Source organism: Rattus norvegicus, chromosome 12 (genome assembly GCF_036323735.1).
Source record: "Rattus norvegicus strain BN/NHsdMcwi chromosome 12, GRCr8, whole genome shotgun sequence".
Lineage (NCBI taxonomy): Eukaryota > Metazoa > Chordata > Mammalia > Rodentia > Muridae > Rattus > Rattus norvegicus.
Window position 1 is genome coordinate 25162826 of NC_086030.1, and position 10393 is coordinate 25173218.

Genomic DNA, 10393 nt, shown 5'->3' on the forward strand with positions numbered 1-10393 from the left:
ACACACACACGTACACACCACACACACACACCACACATATACATACATACATACCCCACACCACACACACACCACACACCACACATATACATACATACATACCCCATACCACACACACACACACAACACACACCACACACCACACACCACACACACATACACACAACACACACATACAACACACAACACACATACACACAACACAACACACACATACACACAACACAACACACACACATACACACCACACACACTACACACACACACACCACACACATACACACCACACACCACACACACATACACACCACACACCACACACACATACACACCACATACACATACACACCACACACACATACACATACACCACACATACATACACACAACACAACACACACATACACACATACACACCACACACACTATACACACACATACACACACACACACAGACACTGTGTGCATGACATGAAATAAGTAAATAAGACAAAAAGAAATTTAGCTACTTCAAGCTGCTCTCCATCAGTCATGAGGAGTTATGAGCAGCTCCTGCCTATCTATTTAAACAGTGTCTACTCCCTCAAGCCCCATGTCTCTAGAAGTCAGGGATTATAGGCAGAACCACACAGACTCCTTGGGCACTGAAGAGCTAGCTCAATACTAGCCACCCTTGGTGGGATCTGCACTGCTCGGCTGCCCCAGCCCACTCAGTCTTTGTCTTTGTCTCCAATATGTCACCCACTCACCAAGAGTTTTCTCTTCCATGCCTTTGAGCGGCTGTGGTGCAAACTGGACTCCAAGAAGGGGTCAAGCCAGCCATGGTGGGGTCTGAATGTATGAACAGGGGTCTCATCTACATTGCTTCTGTCTGGGACATGAGGGTGATGCTGACTCCTGTGAATAGAGGGTCTTGTCAGAGTGTCTCATTACATGGGCACACTGGGTGTAACCCAGACAAGGTCGTCCATTCCTGGTCTCTAATCCCAGGACTCAGAGGCTGAGGCAAGAGGGTTGCACGTTCAAAACCAGCCTGAACTAAATAGTAAGAGGCTTTCTCAGAGAATAAGAGAAGTTGAGAAAGAGGGAAGGAGGGAAAGAAAAGAAATTTTAAAAGGATGGGGGGAAAAGAAAGGAGAGAGGGAGGGGTAACATGTCAAGTTGTAACATTCTATGGAAATGTGTGTTATCAGATCTCTGCTTTGTCTTTTGCAGTGAATTGCCTGAACGGAGGGTACTGGTCAGGTGTGATGTGCGTCTGCCCCAATGGCTTCTCGGGGGATCGCTGTCAGAACAGAGTCCCCGTGGTCGACTGCCAGAACGGAGGCACGTGGGATGGACTCAAATGTCAGTGTACTGGCCTCTTCTATGGCCCAAGGTGTGAGGAAGTGATGGAGAGCGTAGAGATAAGTAAGTGAAATTCAATTGGACTACAAAGTGTGGGTGGGGCTCTCCCCAGTGTGGGCGGGGCTCTCCCCAGTGTGGGCGGGGCTCTCCCTCCCCAGTACCAAGCATAAAAAGTCCCCACAGACACTGGTCCTTGCCTTACTCCTTATGGCCCATATTTTTAAAAAAAGATTTATTTGTGTGCATGTGTGCGCATGTGTGTACAAGTGCCAAATGTGTGAGCACCCACAGAGGCGAGCAGAAAAGTGCTGGATCACCTGGAACTTGAGTCACAGGTGGTTGTGAGCTTCCTGACACAGGCTGGGAACTGAACTCCAGTCCCCTACAAGAGCAATACACACTGTCAATCACTGGACCACCGCTCCAGTCCTCCCTTATCTTACATTTACCTAGTGGTAAAGACGTTTTTAAATGAACAAACAACAACAATAAACAGAAGCAAGCAAGATGGCCCTTGCCACCAATCCTGATGGCAAGAGACTTCGATCCCTGAAACCCACATGGCAGAAAGAGAGAACTGGTACCCACAAGCTGTCCTCTGACATGTGCACATGCATGAGAGCACACAGACCCCTCTACATACAAACAAGAAAATAAACAGAAGAATAAGACTCTGTTTTTACTTTGCTGAAACAGTAGTGCTATTCTGCAGAGACCCTACTTCAGATTTTGAATCTTCCTCTGGGCTGGTGCCATGTGCTGTGTGGAGCCATGCTATCTCGAAATACTGAGCTGTAGCTCCCACAGTCAGACACGCAGACACACACAAGTGATCAGACTGGGGGTGGGGGTGCACACCTTTAATCCCAGGGTTTAGCAGAGGCAGAAGAATCTCTATGGTCTGGAGGCTAGCCTGATCTACATAGTGAGATCCAGACCAGCCAAGGATACACAGCACATGCACACACACACACACACACACACACACACACACACACACACAGAAACAATCAACCAGGTTGTGCTACCAAACAAGAGTGTGCTGTAGGTTTCAGGAGCAAATGCTCTACATATTGTGTGCGTGTGTGAGTGTGTGTGAGTGTGTGTGAGCATGTGTGAGTGTGTGAGTATGTGAGTGTGTGTGAGAGAGTGGGTTTGAGTGTGTGTGAACATGCATGTGAGTGTGTGTATGAGTGTGTATGTGTGTGTATGTGTGAGTGTGTGAGCATGTTGTGAGCGTGTGTGAGTGAGTGTGTGAGCATGTTGTGTGTGTGAGTTTGTGAGTGTGTGTGAGTATGTGTGTGTATGTGAGTGAGTGTCTGTGTGTGTATATGTGAACATGTTGTGAGTGTGTGTGAGCATGTTGTGAGGTGAGTGTGTGTGTGGTATGTATGAGTGTGTGTGTGTGTGTGTGTGTGAGAGAGAGAGAGAGAAAAGAGAGAGGTAGACATGCTTTGTGCATCCTAAGCAAGCATTCTACCACTCACTCACTGAGCTACATCCCCAGATTAAAGACATTTTTAATTTATGAAAAGTTCAATGTCCTATGGACTTATCAGGATATAACTCCACCATAAGTGGGGGCTGGGGGGCACTCTACATCCAATACAGTTGTCATCCATAAGCTAGCCCTAAGGAGTAAACTATGGCTGGCTTCCTCCAAGGGACAATATGCTGGAAGAGGCCCTCGTCTCTCCCTGCATCCAGGGTGGGCCTTCAGGGGCTGAGGATTTCACTGGTAAGGGTCCATCTCAATGATCAGTGTTCCTGTCTGTCCCACTTAGAGCCGACGGTCTCTGCAGCTGTGGAAGTGAGTGTGACAGTAACCAGTCAAGAATATAGTAATGAGCTACAGGACCGAAACTCCACAGAATTCCGTAACTTCAATGAGACATTCACAAAGCAGGTAAGGCTGAGAGAGCCACCCCGCCCCCCACCAGGGCCCTCAGCTCTCCACCCCACCCCCATCCCTAATCCCTAGGAGTCTGGAGGGATTAAGATGGCAGCTGGATATGTTAGATGCATATTGTTCACAGCTTCCCTGGGTCCTCAGAGCCAGCCAGGGCAGGTGAGGGATGGGAAGCAGGATTTGCTTGGTAGCAGGACTGACCTGGTCCCATGATAAGAGAACTTTCTATTTGGTCTCTGTGTCACTGGTGGGTAGGATGAGAATCGGGGAGTGCTGATATCCCACACAGAGAATCCTGGAGGTGGGATCTGTGGGATGACATATTGCCTTGCCTTGCAGATGGCGATAATTTATGCTGGTATCCCGGAGTATGAAGGAGTTATCATCAAAAATCTGAGGTGAGTGCCTGTGTCTGGAAGGAGGAAGGCCGTTTGCATGGGAACAAGGGTCATGAACAAGGGTCATGATTACAGAGGCCATTTAGGGGGCTGCCTGCATGCCCCACAACGGGTGCCATGCAGGGACACCATCGGTTGTAGCTTGAACAGCAGTAACTTGTTCTGAGCTCACAGCTCTGGAAGCCCCTGGAAGGCTGAGCTCAAGTACAGTGCCTTCTTCCTGCGTCCTTGTGTGATTTGTTTCCCCTGTGTTCATATGTTAGCTATCTCTTTGTCTAACCAAGTGTGTGTGTGTGTGTGTGTGTGTGTGTGTGTGTTTGTGTGTGTGTGTTTATACATGTGCACACATGTGAATGCATGTGGAAGCTGGAGGCCCACAATGGGTGCCTTCCTCAATCTTTCTCTTCTTCCCATTGTTTTTTGTTTTTCTTTTTTTCGGAGCTGGGGACCGAACCCAGGGCCTTGCGCTTGCTAGGCAAGCGCTCTACCACTGAGCTAAATCCCCAACCTCTTCTTCCCATTGTTAGTGACGGGTCTATCACATAGCCAGGAGTTCATCAGTTTGGCTAGGCTTACTGGCCAAGGAGATCAAGGGACCCCCCCAGTCTCTGCTGCCCCTGGTGCCAGGGTTACAGATGCATGCCAGGTCATCCAGGTTTCACCTGAGCACCTGAATCCAGTTCCTCGTGTTTATACAGCAGAGACTTTATTAGCTGAGCAATCTCTCCAGAGCTCCCGCATGTACGTATGTATGTATGTATGTATGTATGTATGTATGTATGTCTGCCCCGCCTCTGTGTGTGTGTGTCTGTGTCTGTGTCTGTGTGTGTGTGTGTGTGCGTGCGCGCGCGCGTATCTTTCTCTGTGCCTTTGTCTCTATCTCCCTTTTTCCCTCTCTCCGTCTGTTTTTCCGGTAAAACCTTGCTCTGTACTCTAGGCTAGCTTAAACTCACTACATAGCCCAGGTTAGCCACAAGCTCTCCATCCTCTTGCCTGGAATTCTTCCCAGGATTGTAGAGGAGGCAAATCCTGTTCAGGGAAGGGATGGAAAGGATAAGTAGCAGGGATGGCCATAGAAGGATGCTCAAGTGTGCCGCCCCTCTCTCCCCCAGCAAAGGCAGTATCGTGGTGGATTATGATGTCATCCTGAAGGCCCAGTACACCCCAGGATTCGACAGCACCTTAGATAACATCGTCAGTAACCTGGAGACAAAAATCAAGAATGCGACAACAGTTCAAGTACAAGATGACAATAATACCTGTTCAGGTAACGTAGTCGTGGAGGGATGCACTCTCAGAGTGTCCCATTCATCTCTCCACCCGAGAGAGACAGGTGGGATGCTGGGAAAGAAGGCAGGTGGAGCTTGTTGAACACTGGGATCTGTGTCCAGAGCTGGGGCTTGTCATTCCTGTCTCGCTCCGAGACAACCCTGGATGGGAGGGCACCGAGCAGGCTAGGATGGAGAATTCCCACAGAGTGTCGATATCAAGGGGACTGAGACAGATGGCTGCTGGGTGCTAAGGCATCTCATGACTCACTACGTAATACAGTGAGGAGTGTGGGGATTTCGGCCGAGGGGGTGTGGGCCAAAGAGGAGCCACAGAGTGTGACCATCTGGAATCGAAGCCTGACATCCCCCTCTACGTCCACACTAGTTAAAAGTGCCGTGGCCAAACTTGATGAAAACAACTCAAAAGAGGGAGGATTTGTTTGGCTCCTGGTTTGCAGGACACAGTCTCCCCTGGAGGGGAAGGCATGGCCTTGGGCAGCCCTGTGATAGTCAAAGTCTGCTCTCTGCCATTCATCTGGCCTATGTGGTGGCCATCTTAGAACTCAGCCCTTGGGGAGTCAGAGGCAGGCAGAGCTTTGCGAATTTGAGACCAACCTGGTCACACATTGAATTCCAGGACAGTCAGGGCTACAGGCACAGTGAAACCCTGTCATTCATAAACAAACAAACAAACAAACAAACAAATCCTTAGAGCAGAAGGCTCAGATGAAAGTGGCATGGTCTATAACCTTCCAACCTAGTCCCAGGGAAGTCTCATGACCTCCCCTAAAGGTGCCACAACCTTCCCATAGAGCATCATCCTGGGAAACCAAGTGTCCAAACACACAAGCTGGCAGAGATCGCTTCCCATTTAACCACTGCACTGTCTCGGTCCTTCCCTTCTTCCCCACACACTGAAGGTGCTAAGGGGTCTCTGTAACAAAGGCTTTATGTGTCTCCTTCACAGCCTTACTGTGTTTCAACTCGACTGCCACCCGGGTGCAAACCAATGTTACAGTAGTCAGTGACAATCTTGAGGGTACGTAATATGACGTGTGTGGTTCTGGGAAAGGCTGGAGAGGCAGAAGGCTGGGGCAGAGAGGAGCCGGGCAGGGGGCGAGCAGGGCAGGAGGCTGGGAGGAGCAGGCAGGAGGCAGGGAGGAGCAAGCAGGTGGCAGGGAGGAGCAGGCAGGTAGGAGCTGGGCAGGGGGGAACAGGGCAGGAGGCAGGGAGGAGCAGGCAGGGAGGAGCTAGGCATGGGGGGGGAGCAAGGCAGGAGGCAGGGAGGAGCAGGCAGGGAGGAGTTGGGCAGGGGGGAGCAAGGCAGGAGGCTGGGAGGAGCAGGCAGAAGGCAGGGAGGAGCAGGCAGGGAGGAGTTGGGCATGGGGGGGGAGCAAGGCAGGAGGCAGGGAGGAGCCAGGAAGGGAGGAGCTGGGTAGGGAGGAGCCTGCCAGGGAGGATCAAGGCAGTGTTCCTGGTCTCCTAATTCTTTACTGTTCTTCCATGCCACCCCCTCAGAGGTGTGCAAGAAAGAGGCTGGAGAGGACTTTGCAAAGTATGTCACCCTGGGGCTCAAGGACAATAAGTGGTACTGTGTCACGCCTTGTTCATCAGGCTACAGTACCTCCAAGAACTGCAGCTATGGCAAATGTCAGTTGCAGCGAAGTGGACCCCGGTGCCTGTGAGTAACCCCCTTTGCCCATGGGGCTGCTCCACTCTTGGAGACCAAGGTCATGAGATTCTATCCCTACACCTCTTGAAAGTATACAGTTGTGAAAGAATCAGAGTGGGTGGGTGTGTTAAAGGAGTACGGGTGGCCAAGTCCAACGTGACTAAAGTGGGTCAGGAACTGTCCAACCTGGTAGAAAACATCTCCAGGACAGACTAAGAGATATTCCAGCTTCACGAGGCTCCTGGGCTAGCAGAGAACACAGGGTCTCTTTCTCAGAGGACGAGGACAGGTGGGTAAAGTGGAAAAGGTGCTCACTACTAAGCCCCAAGAGAACCAACATTGTCAAGTTCTCTAACCTCCACAACATACACACACACACACACAGACACACACACACACACAGAGGGAGAGAGAGAGACAGAGAGACAGAGACAGAGAGATGGAGAGATGGAGAGAGAGTAAATACATATAATTTCATAATTTTTTAAAAATAATCTTTCTCATTTTAGAATTATAAATTTATTTTATGTATATGAGTATACTGTAGCTGTCTTCAGACACACCAGACAAGAACATCGAATCCCATTACAGATGGTTGTGAGCCACCATGTGGTTGCTGGGAATTGAACTCAGGACCTCTAGAAGAGCAGTGAGTGCTCTTAACCACTGAGCCATGTCTCCAGTCCCAATTTCATATTTTTTAAAAATGGCCCCCGCTATAGAAATAGATAAAGAAAGCTTCGTGTCTCCATGAGGACAGGAAGCCCATGTAGCCTAATCACAGACACAGGACATAGGAAAATCAGGAGAGGCATTGCAAACTGAACACTGAGTTAGTGCCTTGAATCTGTGTTGCCAGCACTTGGGAGGTAGAGACTCCAGGAAGATCAAGAGTTCATGGTCAGTCTGAGCTACCCAGAGAGGCTCTGTCTCAAAAACATCCGAGGCTTGAAAGATGGCTCAGCTGATCAAAATGCTTGCCAGGCAAGCATGAGGACGTGAGTTCCGATCCCCAGCGCCTATGTAAAAAGCTGGAGGGTTGGGGATTTAGCTCAGTGGTAGAGTGCTTGCCTAGCGAGCGCAAAGTCCTGGGTTCAGTCCCCAGCTCCGGAAAAAAAAAAAAGAAAAAAAAATGCTGGGCATGGGACCCACCTGGTGACTGACAATCCCCTATAACTCCAGGTCCAGGAAATGTTATGCCCTCTTCTGGTTGCTACAGGTACTGAATGCATATGGTACCTCAGTGTATGTGCGGACACTGTCATATTACATAAGATATTAACTTACTTCAAAAATTAAAGATAATTTTAAAAACATGTTTCAGCACTGGCGACAAGTGGATCTGTGGGGCTGTCTGGCCAGTCCACATGGACTACTTTTCAAGCTCCGAACCAGTGAATTAATTACTTTTGTGGCTATGATGAAACACCATGACCAAAAGCAACGTATGGAAGGGCATTTATTTAGATTTATCGTTCTGTAGTGGGGTCTCATACTGGCAAGGAAGGCATGAGAGCAGGTAACCCAGACAGGAGCTAGCCAATCACCTTTCATCACACCGGAAGCTGAGGGAGCAAACCGGAAATGGTGAGAGGCTATTGGGCTAGAAGCTCTGAAAGCTGACTTTGAGGTGCACTTCTAGCAAGGACCCACATCTTTTTTTTTAAATAACTTTTTTATTTCATGTATGTGAGTACACTGTAGCTGTCATCAGACACACCAGAAGGTGGCACCAGATCCCCACTACAGATGGTTGTGAGCCACCATGTGGTTGCTGGGAATTGAACTCAGGACCTCTGGAAGAGCCGTCAGTGCTCTTAACCACTGAGCCATCTCTCCAGCCGTAAGCCCCCCCCACATCTTAAAGGTCCCATAACCTCCCAAAAGAGCATGGCTAAGTAGGAGTCAAACATCCAAAAACTGTGGGGGACATTTTTCAGTCAAACCATTACAACTTGGAGTGACTTGTCTCAAAAACCCAGGTGGACAGTGCCCGAGGAATAACACCTCTGTCTACACATGTGCACACACACATGCACACGGCTGTGAACATACACACACACACACACACGCACACACACGCAAATCAGGAATAGCAGAAGGAACAATTCACAGGCCTGAATTGCTATCCCAGACTAACCTGAGTGGTTTCTCTGGGATAGCTTCTTGGAGCAGCGGCTCCCAAGCTGATTTTAGGTGGATCCAGGAAGAAAGGGATAGAGAGAGAGCAGCTCAGGCAAGAAAAACTTGGGGCAGGAAAGACAGGCTCTGGATCAGAAACGGAGGCGAGGGTGTTTGCAAATAGGACTGAAACTGAAAACACCGAGTGACCACTAACTTGGGGTGTAGATGAAGGGAACCGGGTTAGAACAACTGCCCTGGGTCCCGGACTACTGTTGGGGGCAAAGGTCTGTTAATTGGGCTTCTGGTAGGACCTGCTTAAAGAGATTGGACTCGGACCTGTCACCCGTTCATGTCCTCAGAACTCCATTCGAATTTGCACCCCATTAGGTATCCATGAGCCCGGAGCAATGACTGACTCTCTTCTCTCCTCTCTGTTCCTTCTCCTATCTCAGCTGCTTGTCCACGGATACTCACTGGTACAGCGGTGAAAACTGCGACTGGGGCATCCAGAAAAGTCTGGTGTATGGGCTCGTGGGAGCCGGGGTGGCAGTGCTGTTGGTGATTCTTGTGATCCTCGCTGTGTTCTCCGTCCACTACAGAAGAGATGCACAAAGGTATGGTGCATGCGCATTCTTCCTTCACCATCCCTAATCCTCTTTCTGCTTTCTCTCCTTGGGCAGTCTCCGTCCTCGAGGAAGACGGTGGGCTGTTGGAAGCAGACTTGTAGCTCATCTTGGGTCCTTGTCTCTCGTCTGTGATCATAACTGGGTCCCATGGCTCTTTCCCCCAATAGGCAAAAGTCCAGAGTGTCTGAGATGTACAGGTGGGGTGAAGAGGAAGGCAGAGCATCTCCCGGAACCTTCCACAACATTGGCTTTGAGCACAACGAAGGTAAACTGGCAATCTCTGTGGAGATCACAATCAGAATCATAGAAAAGATGGGAGACAGGAGACCCGGGAGAGATCTGGGATCGTTTCCCATCTCTGAACACTTAGTGCACATTCAATGGCTTCCCTGGAACCTGGGTCAGACACAACATGGGGATTATACGGCAACAGCCTAGAGGAGGCACGGAGCCAGCTCATGGTCTAGGTTTCTCTAGAGCATAAATCTGTGCCTTAAAGAGGCACAGATGAGGACCCTGGAGTGAGTTTCCTCAGAAAAGAGGTTAACGTTATAATTTCTAAAAGCGGGGCTGAGGGTCTGAGTCAGTGGGTAGAGCACTGGCTGAGCATGCGTGGAGTTTGACCTCCAATGCCACATAAATCAGATGTGGTGGTGTGCCTGCATAGTCCCAGTGGACAGGGCCACCAGGAGTCAGTCATGCTTCACTATACAGTGAATGTGAAGCCAGCCTATGGTGCATAAGACCCTGTCCCCAAAAGGGAAAAAAAATGCCAACCTGGTAGTGGATACCTTTCATTCCAGCACTCTGGAAGCTGGAAGAAGTGGGTCTCTAAATTTCAAGCCCAGTGTGTCTGTGTACTTTCTGAGACACAGCTTATCTGTGTAACTCATACTGACCGCAACTGATTTACACAGTCTGTCCCATTCCCATCGGTTTTTTGTTTCATGGTTGTGGGATGAGCCTCCTTCCCATCGTAGGGCCCGAAGCAATGGTAAGCATTGGTCTTCCTAAATACCCACTCCTTGTGCTTTTTTCTCCCTCAG

General features: G+C 49.6%; 1 protein-coding gene across 1 annotated transcript in view; it reads left to right on the top strand.

The window, feature by feature from the left end:
- The window catches only part of Muc3 (mucin 3), a 36174-nt gene that overhangs the window by 23750 nt on the left and 2031 nt on the right, over positions 1–10393 (top strand). The window contains exons 4-11 of the mRNA XM_063271879.1: positions 1216–1410; positions 3132–3253; positions 3596–3654; positions 4767–4921; positions 5893–5964; positions 6444–6606; positions 9174–9335; positions 9515–9612. Of these exons, the coding sequence (XP_063127949.1) occupies positions 1216–1410; positions 3132–3253; positions 3596–3654; positions 4767–4921; positions 5893–5964; positions 6444–6606; positions 9174–9335; positions 9515–9612 (1026 nt within the window). The remainder of the gene's footprint in view (positions 1–1215; positions 1411–3131; positions 3254–3595; positions 3655–4766; positions 4922–5892; positions 5965–6443; positions 6607–9173; positions 9336–9514; positions 9613–10393) is intronic.